Consider the following 23,524-nt stretch of genomic DNA (forward strand, 5'->3'; position numbering starts at 1 on the left):
GCATTTTCTATAGGAATACCAAAGATTATATGCTGGGGAAAAAAGGCATACTCCTCCGTGGCTAGACAGTAGGGATTTATTTTTCCAGGATGGGGGAGGAAAGAAACCGGCCACATGTAGTTGCACATCGCTGACACAGACCTGGCAAACGGTAAAGGCACATTATCCAGTGATAGTAACTGCACCGACGAGTCACATCGGGCTCAAATATCTTTCACCTGTTAAACTGTTAAATACAATGCAGTTGGCAATACCTGGAAATTGGGTTTGGTTTTGCTTTTTTTAAACAAATGTAAAACTTTTTTTGTAGCGCTATTTTTCCTAGCAGGATTCTCTTGTGGGAATTGTAAAGGGATCCTACAAAAATACATTAAACCTTTTACTATGCCCAAGGATCAGCTTTGCTGCAGCAGCTCCAAGGGTGTGTTTTTAACACTTCAGGCAGAAGCGCCTCTTAAAAAAAAAAAAAATAAAATGAAGCACAGGAGATTTAAAGCTTGGAAAAAAAACATGGCTTTTTTTCTTTTCCCCTTAAACAAGATTGTTCAAGTTCTCCTGAGCTGCGTGGTGAAGTATCCTCCCCAGTTACCAAACACCGACGAACTAAACAGCCTTTGAAGCCACTCGAAGGGGAGGAAGAGAGGGGATGCGTTTTGTCAAAAGCAAGCGTAAAAGACAGGGGGTCTTGTGCATCATTTTGTCCCCATCCACAAATTGCAAGTGCTGACATTAATTTTTACCTAGCTAATTAAATATCTCGGAGAGGATGACAAAAAGGGAAGGACCCAGAGCCCTCTGAAGCCAGCGGGAGTCTTTCCAGCAGCTGTAATGGCCCTGGACCACATCCAAAGAGAGAAGGAACCCCGGTGGAAGCCACCTTCTCGGGGGGCACCCCCTCAAGCAAAGCCCTCTGCCCCCCCTGCAGCCGCGCGGCAAACTCAACCCCACTCCAGGGAAGCAAGATAAAGGTTTTTGGTTTTGGTTTTTTTTTTTTAATTTATTTAAACATCAACAGCAGGCACAAAGCATGTGCAGGCCAAACTCTGCTGCTGTGGGTTTGGCACAGGTGGCCGGCGCTGGGATTCGGGCAGCAGCTTTGCTGCTGACACACAGAAACAGAATCTGGCTCGTCCTCTTCCTCCTCCCCAGCAAAAGGGACGGGAGAGCGGGGAGGCTCTGGCACTGCCTTCGCCACTCCAATCGCCAACCTACGAGAGAGCGAAGGCACAGCTCACATGGCAAACTTTTCAGGGCAGAGCAGCTCTTTAATTTGGCATTGAAGCACAGCTCGCTTCACCTGCAAACACTTTCACACTGAATGATCCTCAACTTTTCTCAGCAAGCCCAGAAATATCTCCTGGCACCTCTCAAGTTTCCTGCTGGCTTGTCCCAACCCCTCGTGCAAACCCTGCCCGCCCGCAGCTGCACGCTGACATTTCGGGCTCTGCTGTAAAACCCAGTAACAATAAGCAACTGTTGAGCTGGGCAGGTGTTAAAATATTCCAACACCCAAGGCTCTGCTGTACCAAGGCAATTAAAAATCAGATGTACTTATTTTCACTTCTTCCTCCCCCCCCTTTTTTTTTAAGGCCATATTACCAAGAAGCTGCTAATTGACACAGGACAGCTCTGAGACCTCTGCAGTTGTCAGGAACCCAACCCGACTGCTACGCTCAGAAAAAAACATGTATTTTTAAGATAAGAGCAACACTCAGCTTTACAAAGGCAGTTACTTACAGCGAGGCAGGGGCCACGCTGGGGAAAGCAGCTGCAATGTTATAGGGTGCTATTTTATTTCCATTTCCACATCCATTGGAACTGCTATTAACTTTATCCACTGGAATTTCCAGCCGCTCCCGAGATCGCTTTGCCTGACACAACCCGCTCAGCCTGTCCTGGCTGCAAATACAAATGCTCTTGCTTGAAGCCTTCACACCTTTCACTCTTTACATCCACACCTGCAGCGAGCTCTTTACAACAGACTTTTATACAGTGATGACATTGCTGTCAGTGTCAAAATAGCCCTGCCTGAAAAACCCTCCCGTTACACTGAGTTTGGGGTTTTGCTGCATTTTCCAAATAGTTCCCACCTGGCTGGTTTATTCCAGAGATTCCTACTTCGCTGAAGGGAAAGAGCATTTTTAATTGCATGCGAGTTATGCATGATTAAATGAAATAAACCAAATGCCAGCGTTAATTATGAAGTGGGGTGGGTTAGCCCTCACCTGGAGTCCTTCGCCACAAACACTAAACTACTTAAAAGCAGCAGAGCAGCGTGAGATCTGCTGACGCACCGAGGCTGGGTGCCCAGGGTTTGCCCCGACGTCCAGCCATCCACGCACAGCTCTGCTTTGGGCAAGTCTGAGTCCAGAAGACCAAGACAACCCAAGATTAGACCTTTGGTTTATTACTAATCTGACAAACTAATCGCACCCCACCAGCTGCAGAGCCGCGTTACTCATTCACCGGGGTCATTTCCCCAGCAGACTCACACGGGGTGTTAGCAAGGTATGAGCAGCTAAAATCCTACAGTCGGTGCAGGCACCTGCGACTCACTCCAGCACATGTGGGTCACTGGGACCTGGGAAAACATCTTCTGCTGCATTATACCTACACCAGAACCAGCTGAGCAGAAGATGGGCTGAAAAAAAGGGGTTGACTGCTAGCTGGGTATAGAGGAAGCTGAGAGCATCTCTCTCCTGGGAGAGAGGATCAAATGAGACATCTTGAGCTGCCCTTGGGGTTTGTAAGAGCAGCCCTGATGAGATCTAAATGGATCTTACCTTTATCTTCTTTACTTTGCTGAAGCCAAATCACAGGGAAATGGGCAAGTACAAACTTTTCAGGAGGTCAAAGAGGACTCTCCCACCCCACTAACCCACCTCAGGAGCACACTGCCTGGCTCTTCAGAGCAGCACAACCCTCCCCTGCTCTTCAAACCTTCCCGTTTCTCCATCAGCTGAGCAGCAGAAGGTGGCAGCAGGAGGAATAACTGCTATTCTGCAACACCCAGTGAACCCAGCTTGACTTCACGAAGACGTGCCTCCTCCACCATGGACTCAAAACACCAACAGCGACTCTGAGCTGGCTCCCACCAACTTCCCAGCCAGGACACATTTTAAGTTTCGCTCCCATCCGCAAATATTGTTCCCTACATCATGGGGCCAAACAACATAACCAGGCTGGAAAACTGGCTCTCACTGTCTCTTGGAACCAGAACCAAGACAAACGATCGCCTTGCTGCAGCTGTTTATTTCCTCTGGCTGAGATGGTTTGGTGGGAAATTGTCTCCAAAAATAAGTTTTAAAAAAACTCTCCAGCCCCCACAGGTACAGACAGACAATAAAATGCCTTTGAAAGCAAGTAATATAGAAAACCACTAGTGTCGAAGTGAATTATTTATAGCCAACACTAAGATTTGTCAGAGGTTTCAGTAACCCCTTTACAGCTAACGATACCCAGAGTGGGAGATTGGGCAAATTGAGACCTCTTAAGGAGAGAAACTGGAGGGTTTGTAGGAGCAAACCTGCCACCAGGCAGCTAGAAAAACACAAACAGGGCCCACTGATATATTCCTCTGTCACACAGGTGGAGAGGAGAAAAACCCTCTTAACAACAGCGGCCATGGGAAGAGCAGCCTGTCTGGGTGGGGAAGGTGGAGCTCCCACACCCTCGGCAATGTCTGCCAGCAGCAGGATTGAGTCTTCACAAGCCAAAGGTGTGGGACAGCCTCAAGCAGGATGCTCAGCTCACCCTGTGGTCCAGCTCAAGGACTCCCAGGTCCTCGCGAGGTCTGACTGAGCGCCTGTGACCAGGCAGTCCCACGTGCATCCTCGTGATGCTCCGGCTGTGCGTTCCCACACCAGGGCAGGTAGCTGTGCCTCAGCCGCCCCACGCAACCCCCTCAGCCAACTTCTTCCAAGCCAACTGCAATTTAGATGAGGGCAGATGCTTTATTTAAAACTTGCATATTGAAGATCTCCATACACAGAGCCTGAATTATTCATGGACAGGACCAGCAGAAGCTTTAACACTGTGCCACACAATGGCACTGCCTCGCTCAGGAGGAGGAGAAGGAATATTTGTGTCTCTCCACAAGCTCCCCCACATGCTTTTCTCCAGGCATCCAAAACCCAGAGCCCCGCAAGAAAGCCCTCTTGGCAGTCCTGGGTGGCTGGACTCTGAATGGAATCCTCCGATGGCTTCAGAGACATCCCACGTTTCACCAAGCCTGCTGCATACATTGCAAGATCACCTTTCCTCCCCCAAAATAAATCTGGTTCAAGATTGTGCACAGGAAAGTTGCTTCATGAACTTTTACCCCTCCATCCCAGCCAAGGCAAAGCCTAGGCTTCCCCTCGCACCTCCCTGCCAGGGCACGCTGGCCCGTTCCACGATGCCTAGTGTCTCCACATCTCCTCCGTGGAGCCTGTCACCCTCCATGCCCACCCGTGGACACGCCCGCAGCCCACACCGGAGCAGAAGGTACTTGTGAGACAAGGCTTGTCACCAAGTGTCTACACACCAGAATCTGCCCTTTCCAGCCGTTATTTTCCCACGTTCATTTATGGGGAGGAAAAAAATGCGGCTCCCAGAACATCATTTCAAGTGCGAAAAGACACAAAGATGTATGGTTGCAGGATTTCAGCCGCATCGCTGCTCACTCCTGAGAAAAGGGTCACCTTTAAAAATGGAAACTTAATTAAAGACCATAAATAAAATCAGATCAGTTGCGCCGTTAACTCAGGAGCAGTTGGTGCCATTTGGCCCAGCACAGATGAAGACCGAGAGCTGCACGTGATTTCCAGCGGCCACGCACACCACCCCGGCCTCCCACCGCTCCCCGGGCTCCTCAGCCAGCAGGATTAATTGCATTCAGTAAGCACAGTAATTAGGCCTGCTCTCATGCTATATTGCACATGGCTATCTCAGATGGCTGCAGAAACACAGCAGCTGCTTAAGATACCCTAAATGTCACACTTCAGATCAACACTGGGCAAACTCTCCAAACTCCTCAGGACTGCTAAGCAGAAAGGCTCTGAAAAAGGAGCATGGTCTCATGAACTGGGAAAATAATCTATGAAAATAGTGACTCATCGTATTCTGGATAAAGGTGGAATATACTGCGTTAACATGCATACCGCTTATTTACAGCCACGTTTTCTGCCAGAGAAGCCATTATCCACCCCAGCATTCCTGTGTTAATACGGAATCTTGCTCTAAAATCGTAGCACTTATAAGAAGTCAGAAAAATCCAGTTCCTTGATTTTTCAGACACCTCACCTCACTGGCACCTGCCATTTAACATTCAACCCAGGTTTTCTCACTTCTTTTGCAGACCAAAATATATATAGAAGAGGAAAAAACCCTCATCCTTGTCACCTTGCCAGGACATTCCTCTGCAAGTATTCATGGTACGACTTGTACCAACAGCAGATCCTGAAATACTTCTCTTCGCTCCTGCCGTCCAGTTGGCACAGCCAACCGAACAAGCTAAGGGGAAGTCTGTGGATCCTTCCAAGAAAAAGCCTGCTACCAAAAAACCATCAAGGAAAGCAGCACATCCCTGCAAAGGCAGACAGAGCCAACTTTCCCTATAGCAACAGATTCAGAGTGGTTCAAGTTTTCCTTCCTTCTTCCAAGCCAGAATTGCTGCACAGGGAGTTCAAGTCTCTACCCATCCACCAAGGGGTGATGACGACTCTCAAGGCTGATGTCCTCGGAGAAGGGCAGTCTGCAACTTCCCCAGCATCTCCTGCAGGACTGGGCTGCCCGGGGTGGGGAGCAGGAGAAGCAGGAGGCACATCAACCCTGAGGGAGGAGAGCCCACGATGGTGTGACACTTCAGGAACTGGCTGGTTCTCCCCATCCTGCCAGCCCCACCAGGCTGAGCTGTGGGGATGTCCAGCTGCCTGAGCCTGACACTCAACGAGCTCCTTGCTCAGGGAGCCCCAAAATTTGGGAGCATCTCAGCACTCCATTCCTTCCAGCAAGTTACCACTCAACAGCTTTTTGCCACCAACACCTGATTCACACTTCAAACACTGTGCCCATGGTGAAATGCTTCACTGCTTGTTCCCTTTTCACTGGAGCAGAACTAACCACCAACCTGGTTGGTGCAAAACTGCAGCCAGGAGAGAGACAGAAAACCCGCAAAGCTGTAGGAAGACCATCTAAGCAAGCCCAAGTGATTTCTGCAGGATTTAAAGCATCCATGGGGTCAAGCCTCAAATACCAACCTGCAGAAGCTTCAGAGATCTGCCCAAGGTGAAGACAAAGCCAAACTGGGGGACAAACCCCCAAAACCAGCACAGAGTAAAGTGAATCCCTGCGGTTTCCAGAAGAGGGGGGCAACAGTGGCCGCTTGCCGGGCACGTGGGCTCAGAGGAACCGGGACCGAGCGGCCCGAGGGCTGAACCATGCTCTCCAGCTGCAGGTACTGCTCTGGATCAGCATTGAGGCATGGCGATGGCAGGGCAGGGATGTCCAGCTGGGAACACACACAGGCCTCGATCTCCAGCGCTGTCAGTCTGCCACATTCCACTTGCACCAGACTCACAAATTGATTTCTTTAAGGAGGGGAGTGTTCCTGGAGGAGCATCAGCCACCACAACCAGCAGCAGACAGGCTGCTTCCTCTGAACACCCGAAGCAACGGGGGATTGGAAGGGTTCCCCTCCACCAACACTTCCTTCAAGGGGAGGATTGTCTCGCGCCCACCACCACCGCGTGCCAGGTGGGGTATCAGGCAGGGAACCAAGGTGAGGGTCTTCCTTTCAGACACAGCACACCCCTGTGCTTCCCTCTGTTTACCCCCCGTGCCCGCGTTGCGGACATTACTTGTTTGCCTTTGGTCGCTCCCTCCTCCCCAGCCCCTCTCGCTGAGAGCCAGCTGCCTCTGCTCAAAACCATCAATCCCAGCCCAGGAACAAAGCCAAAGTGCTTACAGATGCACCCGGCGTGAACCTGCCAAAGGCACTCAGCTGCAGAGATGGCTGCTCCCACCACCCTCCCTCGTCCAGGCTTTGCTCCATACCAGGCAGAGCCGGAGCTATTCTTTGGGGTTGACATCAATGACCAACCCAACCTGCTCCAGAAGCTCCAGGGTCCTGGCCCTTGAGCACCCGAGGAACCCCCCGGTGAGCAACCAAACACCCAAAGGGCTCCATTTACAACACATCAGGTGCTGTTTTAGAGCAGATCCTCACACCACAAAGATGAAAAAGCAAGGCCCCCATAGAACAGATTTTTAAGTGTAGTGCTTAAAGATGCAGAGAAACAGTAGTTGGCTTTGCAAAACGGACTGACACCTCCCAGCCCCAACGCCACCCAGTTTGAATGACTTCAATAATTAATTACACTGGGTTGAAAATTTCTGCAGAACCCCCATCCTGCATCCCCAGATGCCCCAAAATTCTTTTTAATGAGTCTATATCCCACCATTCTGGCACAAGGTGCCAACTGAGCTGAACTTCAGTGGTATTTTTAGCTTAATTACCCTGTATAATTTTTGAAAAAGTTCCATTTTTCCGACGTTACAGGGAAAAGGGAGGAAATGTAAGTTGGGCCTATTACAAAAAAAGTTTCTTTTTATAGCATGCCAAAACTTCACCATTCAGGTTGAAAGTGCTGAAGTAACCATGATAACCCTTTGGATGTGTATCTAGACCCAGCAACCTCGATTCACGTTTACCCACATTCGTGTGATTGTCAACACAAAAATAAGTTTGGAGAGTTTGAAACATTTGTAAGCCAAAGCTTGGATGACCACACACAATTAGGCGTGTGGTACAGCAGCCACCAAGGCTTGCAGCTGTTTTTTTTTTAGTTCTATGGAAGAACCAAGATACATTTTTTTAAATAGCATATTCAGACCTTGAAACCTTCATGTTACTGGAGAGAAGAACTGGTTCTCCATTTTGCAAACTGTAAGCAGTGTGAAAAACAAAGAGGCATGAGGATGCTGCCAGGTCCTCTTTACCCACCTCCCCCAAATTTAGCTGAATCTGACCCACTTCCAACTTAACCGTGTTTCTTTGCGCTAAGAAATAAAAGCGCTGAGAAATCAAAGCAAGCCAAGGCAAAGCAACACACGGCGATAAATACTAGTCCTCAGAAGTGACACTACCCTCTGTACATGCAGGTGCCACAGGCACAACCCAGAAGAGCACGTCAGGAGGGCAGATGCAAAACTAACTCTGGAGGCTGTTTTTTGCCTCCAAATTCTCATGGGTTTGTCCTGCTGAGCAGCAACCCGAATCCATCCCACTAGAAAAAGAGGGTCCTGTCTGCATCTGTGCCCTTACGCATCCAGCACCTTGACATCTTTCTCCTCTCCCCTAACAATTATGATTTTAGAGAAACAGATTCACCTCACTGACTCTGCACTGGTTTTATTCTTAGCCCAACTAAGGAATAAGCATTAAAAAAATGCTTTGCATAAATCTACTGTAGCAAGGCTCTTATTTCACTTCCAGGCCAGTTTTTTGCAAAACCACTAAGCATCAAATGCAGAAGAGAAACTGTGAGAGAGCAGCGTTTTGCGACAAAACAGAGTGAGAGTGATGGCCTTCAGAACAGATCAGCTCCTGTGGTTAAAGCATCTACAGCATTTCCAGCCGCACGGCGCTTGCCCAAGTCGCACCCAAAGACACTGCCAGCCTCCCACGGGAGGCTCCGAAAGCAATCGGCGACACAGGGAGAGCTGCGAGGAGAGCAGACGGGGAAAAAGCAGCTCGGAGAAAGTTGCAAGGGGAATGCAGAAAGAGAAACAAAAACAATGAAAGTGGGGAGGAAGAGCAGCAGAAAAGGAAGCGGAGATGCACAGTGGAAATGAGCTCTTCTCACTCCTCCCTTCAGCCTCAGGAGCTACAGACCAAACCCGACCACGCGGCTTTATTTTCTACATTGAAGAAAGCCGATGCAACTAGTCACAGTGACGGGTAGCTTCACAGAAGGGAGAGGGGTGAGGTTTTTTGTTGTTTGGTGTTTTTAAGATGTCTTTAAAATACATGACAGTCTAAGGGAAGAAACCAGAAGGCAAAAGTGCCATTAGCAGAACGAAACTAAGACCAGCACAGAGACTGAGCACAGTCAGGAGCAATACCCGACATAACGTTGCCCAGGTCTGAGCCCTCCTCTGCATCGCAGCGCAAAATCCTCGCTAATACAGTCGGGGTGCCCACAGCGCAGGGGGAGGCAGGGAGCCGCTACCTTTCGTTGCCTGGCTGGAACTCCGAGAGCAGGGATGGCCTCCGCCGCTGCGGCTGCATGATAGACCCTGGCGGGAGGTGGGAAGCGAAATCCCTGGAATGATGCTGGTACTCCAACAGCGCGACGTCCTGCAGAAACAAACAGAAGAGCTGATTAGGCTGGTGGCAACTTTCAAGCAAGCAGTGAACCGCGGCAGCTCAGAAGAAACCATATAGATACTGCTCCTTTGAAGCACTGGGTGCCGGACCACACAGCTCAGTGCTTCCCCCCCCAAAAGGGCTCCCAGTAACCCCCAGTCCTGCACCGTGTTGGGATGGTAGCTCGGCCCCCGGTCCAACCTGCCTCCAGCCTTTTACTGGGGCTGCTCGCAGGCTGGCTCCTGGGGTGGGACCCCAGCCAGCTCAACTCGGTCGCTGAGCATGCACACAGGGATTTTTGGCATCCAAGCAGTCCTGATGACAACTTCAAATCCGAGAGGAAGAACAGGTAAGAAGAAAATTGAAAGTCACAGGATACTTTCAGCTTCAATAATCCACACAGCAGTATGAGGACAGAAAAAAGAAAATAAAAAAAAGAAAGAAGAGAAATCACAAATGTTATCTTGAGAGTGTCCCTTTAAACACAGCTCCCCTGGGCTGAGCTGAAGGGGTTTGAAAGGACAGTTTGCTACTTATTATGTGTACGTCCCTTTTGTTCCTTGACCCTTGGAGAGTACAGTACAGTATGTTCCTGATTTTAATTAAATAAGAAGCCCTCCTGCTCTGTGCCACAGACTGATTCCAGCAACAGTATTTTAGCAGCTACACTCAACCGCTATTTTTTATTTGCAGATAGATACTTGACCAGAAGACTAATCATCTAATTAACTAAGACCTTCAGCAATGGCATAGAAAGCCCTGCCACAGAATATCCCCGGTAACACTGACACACATTTATGGTAGAAGAACCAATCCCACCTGGGAGTCTATTTTGAACAGTTCTCAACTGGAACAAAAAAAGCTCCCACTCCCTCAAAAAGAAAAAAGAAATTTCAGAGTCTTTAAAAAAAAAAAAATCAATAAATAAAATACCACGTGCATGCAGTTGTGATGTGGGCAGCCCTAACAGCTGCAACAGAAATTATTTTATCTGCTGTAGTGAAGACTGCCATGCTCCAGTACTAGGGAAGCAGGAGAAGTGCCCCAGCAAGGTGCGTGGCAGGCAAAGAAAGGATTTGGGAGCTGAAATAGCAACAACCTGCACCTAGAGACCCCCTCTCCCAAGCTGTAAGTGAACAGAGCAGCCCAGCGCTGGATGCCGTGCTCTCCTCCAGCCGGCTGCAGAGTTAAAGGGAATATCAAAGCCCAACATCTTTGTCTACCGGAGGGTAACACAAGATGTTTGCATCGTAGCTTTCTGGAAAGCCAGGAATTAAAACAGAAATTGTAAGCGCTCGGTGCAGGGGAGCCAAGAACAGCAGATCCCCTACCCCACATTCAGCCTCTCGCACAAAAGCTGAAAAGGCCAAGTATCAGACGGAGGAGGAAAGGAAATGGTGGTGTCTGACGGCCACCACTTCTCCTTGTGCCTAGAAAGGTGCACCAGTTTTTGGAACCAGGTTCATTTCTCCCCAGGCAATACTGTGGTGCTGCTCCTTTTCTGTTCCGACTGATCTTGGGAAACACCAGGGACCTCTGCCTGCCCCGAACTCCTGGTCTCCACCTCCAACCTGGCCCTTTCAGATCTTGGCCTCTGGGGCAAGGGGTGTCTTCAGACAGGTTCTTCTGGCATAAGGAGGACATTACTGGGACAGCATCTACTCATGCTCACGGGGATGTTCTACTTCTGCTGTAAACTCAAGAGTTAAGGGAGAATGCCACCCTGTGATGCTGCTTTTTCTTCATCCACACAGAAGGCCCTGGGGGGCTGCAGGACAGACTATGCCATGGGTCCAACCACAGATGGGACAAACTCAGACATCTGAAGTGAAGGAGCCCCTTAGCTCTTACAGCCCCAGCCAAAGCAGAATCGCTGCCTACAACGAGCTTCCCCACATTCGCACTCGTCCTGGTTTTAACTAAAAAAGAAAAAAAGGTGCAATGCAGCTCCTGACATCCACCTACAAAACAAACACACCATGTCTGGGAAGACACACCAATAGGCCCACAAGCAGGACCATCACCTTCTGTGGGCGTATAAACAAGAATTACCCGTCTGGGAGGCTCGAAGGCTGTGCCCTTGAGAAAAAAAAGAAAGGCTCTTGCGTGTCCCAAGAACCATCTGTTTTTTCCTTTTTCCCTGCCCACACTCAGCTGAGCTTTGCCTTTTCCTCCTCTAACCCCGGTCAGAAAATTGCTGGTGGAGCTCAGAGCTTGCTGGCGTGGCCTGAAGTGACAGGGAAGCTCGTTATGCGGGGCCGTTAGCTCGGGGCTGGGACGGCAGACGTGTCTCTCCGGCTTGCCCGCCGAGGGCAAGGCTGGCAAGCACCGGCTCCTGCTTCTCCAGACATCGCCCAACTCACTCTGACCTGCTTTGCTTTGCTTACATCAGCGTTCGGTTTTACCAGAAAAAAACATAACCTAAAAATTCGTGAGGAGAATTAAAATTGACAAATTTCTGTGCTCTGTGATGAACTCTCAAAGGAACCATGGGAGACCTGGCAGGACACAGGTGGATTAATTGCTCAGAAAGTTACTACAGTAAATTGCACTGCGAGCTATGACTGCGTTTTTCAAAACACGCATGCCAGAAAGGTTCACGAGGTGCCTTCAGAAGAGGCTTCAGTTTTGTTTAGCAGTGTTTTAAGGATGTATGCTGGGAGGCACCTTGCTGCACCTTCCACGCGTGGGCAGAGACGAGGGAGCGGCGTCCAGCGGGTGCCACGTGAATTCCCCACCGCCGAAGCACGCAACACAAGCGTGATTTAGTCCCCATCCTGACCCAAAATTTCTAGCGCAGCCTTGGCACCTGCTCAAGGGCAGCTATAAGACACCTGAAATAAAACAACTAAAAAACACTGCAGCCCCAAGCTACACATTGCTCCTTTTCCTCTCCATTGCTTTGCTGTTTTTTGCTCAATTCTACTTTTTGCTCATCCTCTCCCTCTTGCTCTCTTTGCATCTCTTCTTGCCCTCTGCAAACCCTCCCCAATCTGTTGATGTGTCAGAGTACCTTCCCCAGGGCCCTCTCCCATTGCCTCTGGTCGGGACTTTGTTCCTTTCACACCAACCTTCCTCTTGTTCCTTATGGGTCAGGGGCTCCCACGCAGATGTACCTTGTGGAAGTTTTGCAGAATTTCATAAATTCAGTAAATGTCATGAAATAGAAATTAAGAAAGCAGAAAGACCATGGGTAGGTCAGGGGCTCTGGCACATCAGCAGATTTAGGGGCGTGGGAGGAGGGTTTGCAGAGGGCAGAAAGAGATGCAAAGAGAAGGTGAGCAAGATGTAGAATTGAGCACTTTTTGCACTTCTGTTGCTAGAAACTAAGCTGCTTTACTCAGGCAAAGGAGGGGGAATATTTCCAAAACAAAACCAAAGCAAAGCAACCAAAATCACTTTTGGAAGTCTCAATGTCAAGTCCTTATTCTCCTGATAAAACAGCAGCTTCCCAAAATATAACCCCGGGTGAAAGGAACCCTCTAACCATGTAGGCAGAGTATAAACAAACAGGCCGGAGCTTCCTCTCTCTAGACCGCACCACCTAGAGCCGTAGACGGTTCGAGAACCGGACCGGCGATGCCAAGGCTGAGCTGCCACGGTCAGGGTTGCACCCTCCTGTCCCACACACACCTCTCCGGCAGCGGCTCGCCGCCGGCCACGAGAGCAGAGCTTTATTCAGGCTAGGCCCCGGGACATCCATCCTCTCTGACGGAAGCGAATCCACACGATGCCACGGGAGCAGCCTCATAAGCTGTCAGAAAGCTTGTCTGAACTGGGGAGATACTGCCCAGGCACAGAGGTCCCCCAAAAACACTTCTACCACAGAGCACTGGCAGGAGGATCCCGTCCTCCAGTACACACATTTGTCCCAGCATCGCCCCGGCAGCTCCGCAGCGCATCCCTGCCGCGCACGTTCTTGCTCTGGTGCCTCCTGCTCCTGCGACAACCCACCCACCGATGCCCGGCCAACCCACACTCGCCCAGGGGCAGCGATGGGCCCGGGCCGGGAGCAGACTTGGAAAACTGTGTAAGTCACCCAGCCAGGAGAGGAAGGTTGGATCCCTGTCACAGGGAGCAGCTTGACATCCAAGTGCAGTGAAGAGGCTGGGTCGTCTCCATCTTCCAGTCCCAGAAATGCATTGCTGTCTTGTCCTTCACAAGCCACCTGGTATTACACCATGCTGGATAGCTGCCCCGGCCCGGACCATCAGCCTTCCATGCAAGACACAGACACTTCAAAACCAGCAAGCCACATCTCCAAAGCTTAGGGTGAAGCCAACTAAATAAAATTAGAAAAACAACATGGAAAATCTACATTATTCAGTTTCAAACTATGCACCTGCGCTAGGTCCTGAGCACATCACCCGAATAAAATCAAATCAGGAAGCAAGCTCTTCAGGGCTGAGGCAGCTCAGCCTCACGCTGCAACGGCCCCAGCTCCAAGCGACCCACTGAGGAGGGGCTGCACGCTGCCGTAAGCGGAAGGGACACGTAGCAGCGACGTGGGGCTGTGCGGCTGCTGCTTAGGAGGCAGGTGATGGGGAGCAGAAACAGCTGCTGGTACCATCACCAGAACTGCAGCTCCTCACAGCAGAAGACTTCAGGCGCCCACAGCCCAGCATACACTGCCATTCAGCAGTCAGCTGGAGCCACAAGTACCCACGGGCAGACTTCTGCATCCCACGTGAATGCTGCAAACCCCTGGCCTTTACACAGGGGTCTGATTCCCTCTCCCTTACATCAAACGCGTTTCAGTTGAAGCCTGACATGGGCGATGCTGAAGACAGACCTCACAACTGCTGCCTGCTGCGGCGACTGGTGGGGAAGGGTCTTGCAGGGAACACGACTGAAATGAAGCCACTTTCTGCCTACGCAACGCCAGAAACCTGCCCTGATGGTTTCCAGGCTCAGCGGGTCCTTCTGAGCAGCTCCTGGCCCCACACCACAAAAAGCCGCTGGCTGGGCTGAGCCAGCACTAGCAGCATCACCGAAGTCGGACACCAAGAGTGCCTACAGTGCCATAAATCACCCTGGCAGAGCAATACAGCACAAGGCCAACGTTTAGATAAATAAAATGCTAAAGAGCCAAAAGCAACCTCATTAAAATACACTTCGTGCAGCAGACTGAAGAGGTACTTGGGCCCAGCCAGAGGTGCCGAAAGCGTCCTTCGCTGCCAGCGAGGAAGGCTGGACACGTCCGCGCTGCCCTGCCTGGGGGTGCTGGGAGGGGGAGCCGGTGAAAGCACTCCCAGTCTCAAGGTCTTTTTGTGTTATTACTTGATTTGAGAACACCGAGAGCGCCGTCTCCCTCCCCTTCCTGGAAAATCCTCTGACCCTAAATAACCTGAGTCTATCAGGCTCATTTAGATACGCTAATCAAACTGCCTAACGCCAGGAGACTGAATGCAGTATTACAGAAAAGCCCTCAGCAACACAAAAACAGAGACAGCCCTGCGGAAGGAAGAAAAAAAGGTTTCCCCCCCCAGCCTTTTTTAAAGCTTTCAGCCTGCTGCCTTACCTACCATAATGTCTCCAGCGAAATCTTGTGTGCTGTCCCCTGACCTCAGGATAACCCCCACACTAAACTAGTAACTGCACGCAGCCGCGCAGCCTTTCTGCCTCTCTCGCTTTCTCCTTTGAACGTGTGCACTTGCTGGCGTGCTTCACTTCTCCTTCCCCTGCTTGCAGCTGCCCGGGTCCGGGTTGCCTGACCTCCAACGAGGAGGAAGAAAGGGGGGTTTGAAAGCGATGCTAGAAGCACCCCCGGGCGCTAACCCGCAGCACACAGAGCCAGACAACGCCGCGCCAAGGCCAACGGCAGCTCTGACCCTGCGCTCCCAGCTCCAGCGTAGAGCACATCCATACGGACAAGGCATCTACCGACTGCTCCATCCAGATGGCACTCCCACGGCTGCAAGAATGAGCCCCCGAGGAGAAGACCCCAGAGACACGAGGCCTGCAGAAAGGAAGCCTGGAGCTGGTCTTGCAACAGAAAGGCAAACTGCTCCTCCTCCCTTCCTCCCACCGGCAGAAAAAACAAGAAGCCCAGTGCTTCTGGCTTCCTTGGAAAACAGCTCTGGAGCAAACCCGTGGAGACCTAGAGCACAACCAGACGAGCACCTGCAGCACAGCTCGAGCAGCCCAAAGCATGAGATCCATCCCCCGTTGCTTACCACGCCTTCAGCCGAGAAAGCAACCAGGAGCTCCCTGCTGAGTTTCGGTGCAAAGACAGCTTCGCTTAAAAACCACCGGCTCTTGTTTTGCAGTGACGCCGAGGAGGAGCGGACCCGGGGTCAGTCACCACATCCGCCAGCTGAGCCGGCTCCCCGGCGGAGGTGGCACTCGCACCAGCAGCCACCTCTAATCACGGCATCAGGCACAGGCAGCGCCTCACCTGCGGAGCTCCCCGGGCACCGGAGCCCTCGCCCAGCTACCAGCCACTGTCGCACACTGTCCTCGTCACCTTTTGCAGGCAGGCAAACAGGCCAGGGCACTGCACACACTCATCGAGGAGCAAATCCCAGCTCCTCGCCACCTCCGCCAAGGATTAGGTCGTGGGCTGTTTGTTACGAGCTCACCCAGCGATGTATTGCGAATAATCTTTATTTCTTAACGACGTGCTATTTCTGCTGAAGCACTCCCAAGCGTTTAGCCTAAACGAGGCCGATTAATAATGGTGTGGTCCGAATAGCAAGCAAAAAACAATGCCAAATCATCCCTATTTATTTCGCTATTTATAAATTGTCCCTTATCTAATTTCAGAAGAGGATGCCTGGCCCATTCCTACACTCACGAGCAGCATGTGTGCCGTCCTGGGAACTCCTTTTAACCGCAGGGGAATTGATGGGTGAGGGCAGTGGGACTGGTGCCCCACCAACCATGGCACTGGTGGCACCAGAGCTGGCACTTTACAGGTGCTGCCCTGGCATCTCCCACACTCCTCTCGTCCCCCCAACAACATCCCGCTGGCTCTGGGGGGCTGGGGACCTTGCTCCACCCCACGTCTCACCTTCATCCTGGGTGTCCTGGTTTCCACTGGTATTTCCCAAGAGGAGAGGAGAGGTGAGAGTGGCTGCAGACAGCACTGCCCAGAGCAACGCCTGCACCGGCCACGTGCTCCATCCCTCTCCTCCTACTACTTTTCTGCTGGTATTTCCCCAAATCAGAGAATGCCCTGCACCTCTGATGCCCAGAGCTATTCCCTAGGACGAGGACAGCCAGAGGGGACACACAAGTCAGAGTGGCCCAACACGGTGGCCGAGACTTGACCGCACAGCCTTGGACTGCAAAGCCACCCTGTCCCCCAGGAGGCACACGGCAGGTTGAGCTTCCCCCACCCCCAGGAGCACGCAGCCAGCACGCAGCAGCAGCATAGCCCGACTTGAAACCTGCAAGGGCCTCAGACCATCCAGCAATTAATTTGTGCAATAAGCTGCTGCTTGAGCCCGTTGGTGCAAGCCTGGCTGCAGCAGGAGGCTGGGCTAGCAATCAGTGCCACCTGCGAGCCAGGCAGACCAGCTCTCCAGTCCAAGGTGGGGTGGCCAAAGCAGCACGGCCACCGCTCCAGCAGCTTTGCCAGAGACAGGGGATACCCCCCACCCCTGCTCTGCACACCCTGAACTTTGAAAAAAGAAGTTGCTTTAAATCTCTTTCTGCCAGTAGCGAGCGTGACCTATTTTAGCAATAAAAGGAAAAGCTCTCTGGTGCCTGGATACCCCTTGGCACTGGCAGCACAGTAGTTGCTCATCAGACCGAGAAATGCACTTTTTAGCCTTTGCTTGGAGAAAATAATTTTTCCCAAAGCCGGTTCAGGTAAGAGGAAGGGGGAAGGTTCAGGAGGAACCGGGGTGGTAGCAGAGCCGTCGCTGCTTGAGGTCCAGACACAGCACGGGCTGTGAGGGGACCAGCATGGCATATAGCCCACCGCCCCCAGCCTCCCCAGCAAAGAGGAGCCACCCTCTGCTACTGAAAACCTCCACTGAAGTGCAAAGGAGGTGGTTATTGATCAAAACAGGTTGTCCACAAGTACACTGCTGTCTGTCCAACTTCCTCCCCCAAACCCTGGGAGGAGCTCACTGCAGATTTAAGAAAAAAAAAAAAAACATAAACAACAACAACTCCACAATCAGCTCTACTGTTGAAGATAAGGTCAGTAATAAAAACCTGGCTGAATACATGCATTTTTATCTTGCCTATGGGGATGCAACATGTGCTGAAAAGACAAATGCCCTTATTGTTCCGACACAGTCTCATTGCCATCCATCTCTCAGAAGCTGCTGACTTGGCCTTTTGTTTTAGGAGGTGACCACACTGCGCGTGGCCCCTTCTTGGAAGGCATTGATTTCTGCTGCCATCCCTGCACTGAGGCCACGTCTGCTGCCAGCACCATTAGCGTCTGTACCAGCTGCACAGTAATGCATCCTTCCCAGCGCCCTCTCCCCCACCTCTCCAGCAAACCAGGGCTGTCAGCAGCATTTAGCTGTCCCGCCTGAATATGCCATTCATGGAGAAGAAGTCACATCTCGGTGGGGGCAGCTCTCAGCTGTTGTGGTTTCCCAGTCATCTGACCGGTGCCTGGTGCTGGAGCCAGCCGCCAGCCCTCTGAGGTGCCCGCAGAGCAGCAGCAGCACATCCATTACAGTGCTGCTTTTGAGTCTCCTTCCATCACAAGACTTTTGTCCCAGTCACATCCAGGCGCCTTTGAGCCGGGAATGACCCGTCTGCCCTTCCTCCCTTCCCCACTCTTGGTGCTCTGCTTCCCGAAGCCACTTGTGGTCACGAACACCCATGCAGGGTGTGCAGCTCTCTTCACCCAACAAACCCAAAGCTTGCACCTTAAAAGCACCAGGTCATTTTGCTGATCATTGCATCTCTTCTGCAGCGTAGTCCCCCACCATCTCCCACCACACATGCTCCCACGCAACACCCATAACCTATCTGCAGGTCTATGTAGGACCCTTTTCTTTCCACGTCCCCCACTCAGCTCTCTCCCACACTTCCTCACAGCTCCACAGCAAAACCTTCAGGTCAAAGAACCTGACTTGCTCAGTATTTTGAATAAATGTGGTGACAGTGACAACCAGCAAAAGCCCCCAGTCTTGCAGAAGGTGTCTCCAGGGGCTGGTGGGGCAACGCGGGCAGTCAGGCTAGGAGTGCAGGCAAAGGCTTTACATCTCCAAAAGTGGCTTTAGTGGGTCTCTTCCTTTGCCAAGCCACATACACAGCAAAAGTTTTTTCTTCCCCTGTGGATTTACAATCTTGAGATCAACCACAAGCAAAGCATCACCCTCTGCATCAAATCATATCCAAAAAGCAGATTAGGGAGCAACCATAGAAGTTTACAGTAGCTTGAAGAAAAAGAACTGGTTTAGATAAAGGCTGTATCCTAGGGAAAATGAGCTCTAAATACAAACTGCTGTAAGCCAACTCCTTCTTCCTGGCAATGGGAGAGAGACCCCAGGGCAGGGAATTAGGTGTCCTGTTCTTTCACCTCCATGCTCTCCCAGTCCCCACAGCAGAAAGCCCATTTCCCCAAATCCACCGCTGAGCTGCTCAGAGCTCATGCAATCCTTCAGTGGCAACCTCAAGGTACTTCAAGAGAGATCACGCCGAGTTCTCGTGACAGACCCGATCAGAGTCGGTATTTCCACAGTATGTTTTTGATTTCCAAGTCACTCCTTAAAACATTAGCTGGAGCCCGGCAGGCAAAATTCAGGATGCGAATCTCTGGCACGAACCGCCCCCTGCTCGGCTGCGCAGCTGGTAGCAGGAGGCTTTTCTTTGCGCTCGGAGGTGGTTGGAGAAGGCTCTTCGCAGCCTGGGGGATTTTAGCATTTGGCACCGTAAACTCTTCCGTTCCGCAAGTTCCTGGAGCACCGACACAGACTGGCATTTTGCTTCCAGCAGATAAAAGTGTGAATAACTACTCCAAGGAAAACCAACACAGCAGCAACGGCACCTCGGGTATGTAATGCAAAATACACTGCCTCTCCGCAGGCTTACCTGCCGTCACCTTGCCACGCTGATCATGTCACTGCGGAGAGGAGCTAGCTCCTGCCACCTCCTTACAGCACCTTCCACAGCAGGACTTGCCCTGCTCAAACTGCTGGGAGGTGGAGTCTGGGCATGGAAGGTACTTGATTCCCCCCAGGCCACCGTTTGGCTAGGACACCAAATCAACACGCAAGTTTGCACCAGCCTCTTGTCTCTCATTCAGCAGACAAGGAAGTATTTATCATGGGCCAAGAAAAACGAGCGATCTGCCTGGGATGCTCCCGCACAAGTGCTGTTTTGCAAACGGGGAGTTTAATAAAGGAACTACAGAGCTGCTCCCAGACAGGAGAGGTGGCACGGGAGGCGGCATGAAGGTCTCAAAGCTGGAGCAGAGGAGTTAAGCTCATTTTGCCATCTCAGCTGAGCAGCGTGCGGGGAACAAGGCCAAACAGCACCCAGGAGGCATGCTGAGCACCTCTTGTTTTGTGCGGAGGGGATGGTGCTCCCCGATGGGGATTCAAGTGACGATGGAGCACCAATTTCATACGCATGTACACGCCCCCCAGTCCTACCAATCCCCAAACCTGCTTAATATCTCTCATAGGTAAAGCGCTAAAAGCACCCCAAAAGCAGAAGCTGTTTTGGCACAGCGGCTGCTGCACAAGGCCACCTTGTGTGCCCCGACCCCAGCGTCTCCTGCAGCTGGTACCACCCTCCTGGTAACCCCAGCCTTCGTCCGAAGCTGCACCATTCCTGTGGCACTGAAATGTCAGGGCCCTAACAGAAGGATGACTGGTAAGGAGAGCACAGCAAAAAACTGGATCCACGGGGGAGGAAGAGAGGGGAACCCTTCCATCCCCAGGGAAAATTGATCCCAAAGGCGCTTTAAAAGGAAAGGGGGACTTGCACTATGCAGGGAAATTGATCTGTTTACAGAAAATATCTGCAGGTTGCCTGAAAATGAATATCCTTCATGCAAAAATTTCCTTTGAGAGAGCATGAACTTTGGACACATTAGAAGGTTAAGAGCATAAGTAATGTGTTTTTTCACCTTTAGCTAAAGGTCACAGAGCATTCAAACAATTCTTCTGTTCCCAAGCTGAATATGACAGAAGTCAACCAAGCACCCCAACATTACAGCTAATTAATATGGGAAACAAAAACGTTTCCCCTGCAGTTTGGCCAAGAACCACACAGTGCCCTTAAGAAGAAAGTGCTGATTATTGGTGATTTTAGTTTTACCTAAAGGAAGTCAAACAAACCAGAACCTTTTCACCAAGCTTCCTTCTTCCCTTTAAAAGCATGCACACTTGTCAAAGTTTTTTTACAAGTCATTTTTTAGTAAGATGGAATTAAATCTAGGGTCATTATAAAATACCACACCACTTTCACATCCAGCCTCTCTGACAGCTGTTGAGACCAGATGCCTCTCAGTGAGGGGGAGGAGGAGGAGGAGGAGGAGGAGGACACCCCGATACAGATGGGGACCAACCTACCCAGCGGAAGAGCCTGTTCACTGCATCACCCATCAGAGCTCAGTCTGGATCAGACCCACGGGTTCACAGCCCTGCCCAAAGCTGGCACCTAAGAGTGAAACCAGCCAACAAACATCCTGACTCGACCGGTACTGGATCTTCTCCACCAGCTCCAAACTCGGCAGTAACTCCTGGAACGCGCTGCTGGGAGATACAAAGCATATTTCTGTCTGTTCACTCGAAACGCGTCTTTTTCCCCGTTTTGTTGGATACTCCCTCGGGTTTTATACAATAGGAGAAGAAAAATGCCCAAGCCTGCTTCCACTGCCTTCTGCCCCTTCACAACATCCCCTCTCACTTGCCTCATCTATGAAATCAAACAGCTGCAATCCTTTAAGTCACTTTTCATAAAGTGTCTCCAAGCCTAAAATAATGTCACGGCTCATTTCTGAGCTCAGTATTCTTGCCGTGCCGCATTTCCCTGGGTGCGACTGTCACAGTTGGACTGTGATTATTTATTTATATTATAATAGCATTTGCAGCCCTGCTGTGCTCAGCCCTGCGCACGCGCCCAGGAGGTGACCCAGGGCGTTTCCACCACCAGGATAAGGATCCCCAGGCTGACGAATTCCCAATTGTCGGGAAAGGATGTCGTGGAACGCAGCAAACCAGAACCAAAATCTAATTAGATGCAAGACATGCTAGTGTCGGGTTGGTTTTGGCCTCTCTTGCTTTCTTCCAAACAAGCTCTCGCTGTGCAAACACACCCCATGACAAAACTGACCTGGCCAAGACATGCAAGCAAATACCGCTGACTTTTAATATTAAACAGCACAGCAACTTCAAAGCAACTGGGCTCTCCTCTCCCAAGCAATCCCACCAGAGATCAGCTCCAGCCCCAGAGCCATGGCCAGGTTCCAGCTCACGGCGCCGCCGAGCAGGAGACACGTGTTTGCAAACAGCTGAGACCGGCAGGACAGATCATGCAGGGACACGCTTGAAGAAACGCTCTGCCTACCCTCCCGAGGAGCGGCAAGGTGCGTTTGGTTGGCGTGGGGCTGGCACGCTTCTGCCGAGCGGAGCCTTTCAGTTTTCCATCCAAAAAAAATCTCAGCTCGGACCTCTCCTGCATCCAGACACCTAAAAGGTATCACATAACTTTGGAAGATCACATGCGGCTGTAAAAATAGCTTCTAGAAGCAAACGCCAGCAACTTCTTCCAACATTAATATGATAGAATAAAACAGTATTCACTCTAGCCAGAGAGCAGGGCAGGTTGGAGAAACCCAGAGCTCCGTCCGACTTGCAAACAACTGCCCCGCTTGGTTCATTCTGCTGTTGCGACACTAAGGGGAAGCAACTGGGGTTTGCAGGAGACAGGGACTCGCCCCGAGGCTAGGAGCCTTTCGCGCTCTTCCAAAATCCATCTCCACATTGGGTATTGAGGTTTCTTTGGTTTGTTTTTAAATCACAGCTTTGCAACAACTGCAGATCTTGCTCACCTGGTCACATCCTTCTCCTGCTCGGGTTTCTGATACAAAGGGAACGGGGATTTTCTTTTTCAGACAAATGCTCTCATTCTGTCCCACCCCCCCAAATAAACACGCTCGCACCGACGGAAGCAAAACTCCCATAAATCCAACCAGGTCAGCGTGTCTCATACCCTGGATGAAAAGCTTCTTTGTGCAGAAGCACACAGGCAGGCCCCGATGATCTAGATGAGCCAGCTAACACAGCCAAAGGCTCGTCCTGCGCCCTCCTTAACGTTTCTATTTCAAAGCCTTTCCGAACTCCGGCTCTGCTCCCTGTGCCGCTCTGCTGAAGCCCAGCAAAGAGGGCAGACAAGGGAATTTCACCCCTTCACTGACACTTTGTGGGTTTCCAGGCTTTCAAGTCAAACCCTACAATCTTCACAGCAGGAATTTTACCGTTCAATAGCCACCACCATCAGAAACATAACCCCAAGATCAGGTCTCCTCGCTACCTCGTGTTACAAGCACTTTCCTGGCTGTGGCCACCTCGCTGTAACCCACCAAGAAGCAGCTCCAAAGAGTAGCCTTACCAGCGTGTGCCACACTCCAGCACCTAATAAGATTCATTTAAGCAGCTTGAGCTGACTAAAGCTGTTCCACTAAGCAGAGTTTTTTCTGTTAAGGGCTTAAACCTAAAACATTCAACTATCCAGGATGAGCAAGCACAGACAGGAGTGACACGGCACAGAAAGAGGTTGAATCCGAGTGAATTAACCCATGCAAGCTCCAGTGCATTCAACAAAAAACAGCCAATCAAAAAAAAAAAAAAAATCACCACCAGCTTATACCTTGATCCAAGAGGAGACAAGACTAGAGGTCAAAGGTAAGAGTGGGAAAAAGTGGGGAAGGATAAAATGGAAAAAAAAACAGCAGCTCAATTTTCTTCTCGCTCGCCAGGAGTGCCACCACCAGCCGGGAACGCCACGTAGAGAGGGGCAGGTCTCCTGACTGAAGGGCAGGCGGTGGGATCACCCCCGGCAGCCTGCCTGGAAATCAGGAGAGCTCTCCCGTGGGTGTGAGGAGCAAGGACCGGGCTCGCTGGGAAGCAGTAAGCCCGCACACAGGAGAGGACGCTCCTTCCCTTGTGATTCAGCGCCGAGGAAAAGCCAAGCTGAAGAGGCTGGAGGCCACGTGCTCCTGCTCCACGTGGATGGCCAACCTTCCCTCTCCAC

General features: G+C 51.1%; 1 protein-coding gene across 1 annotated transcript in view; it reads right to left on the reverse strand.

Moving 5' to 3' along the window:
- NCOR2 (nuclear receptor corepressor 2) overlaps window positions 1–23,524 on the reverse strand; it is a 255,241-nt gene that overhangs the window by 155,657 nt on the left and 76,060 nt on the right. The window contains exon 3 of the mRNA XM_075167842.1: window positions 9,213–9,340. Within this exon, the coding sequence (XP_075023943.1) occupies window positions 9,213–9,340 (128 nt within the window). The remainder of the gene's footprint in view (window positions 1–9,212; window positions 9,341–23,524) is intronic.

This window comes from Calonectris borealis, chromosome 18 (assembly GCF_964195595.1).
Source record: "Calonectris borealis chromosome 18, bCalBor7.hap1.2, whole genome shotgun sequence".
Lineage (NCBI taxonomy): Eukaryota > Metazoa > Chordata > Aves > Procellariiformes > Procellariidae > Calonectris > Calonectris borealis.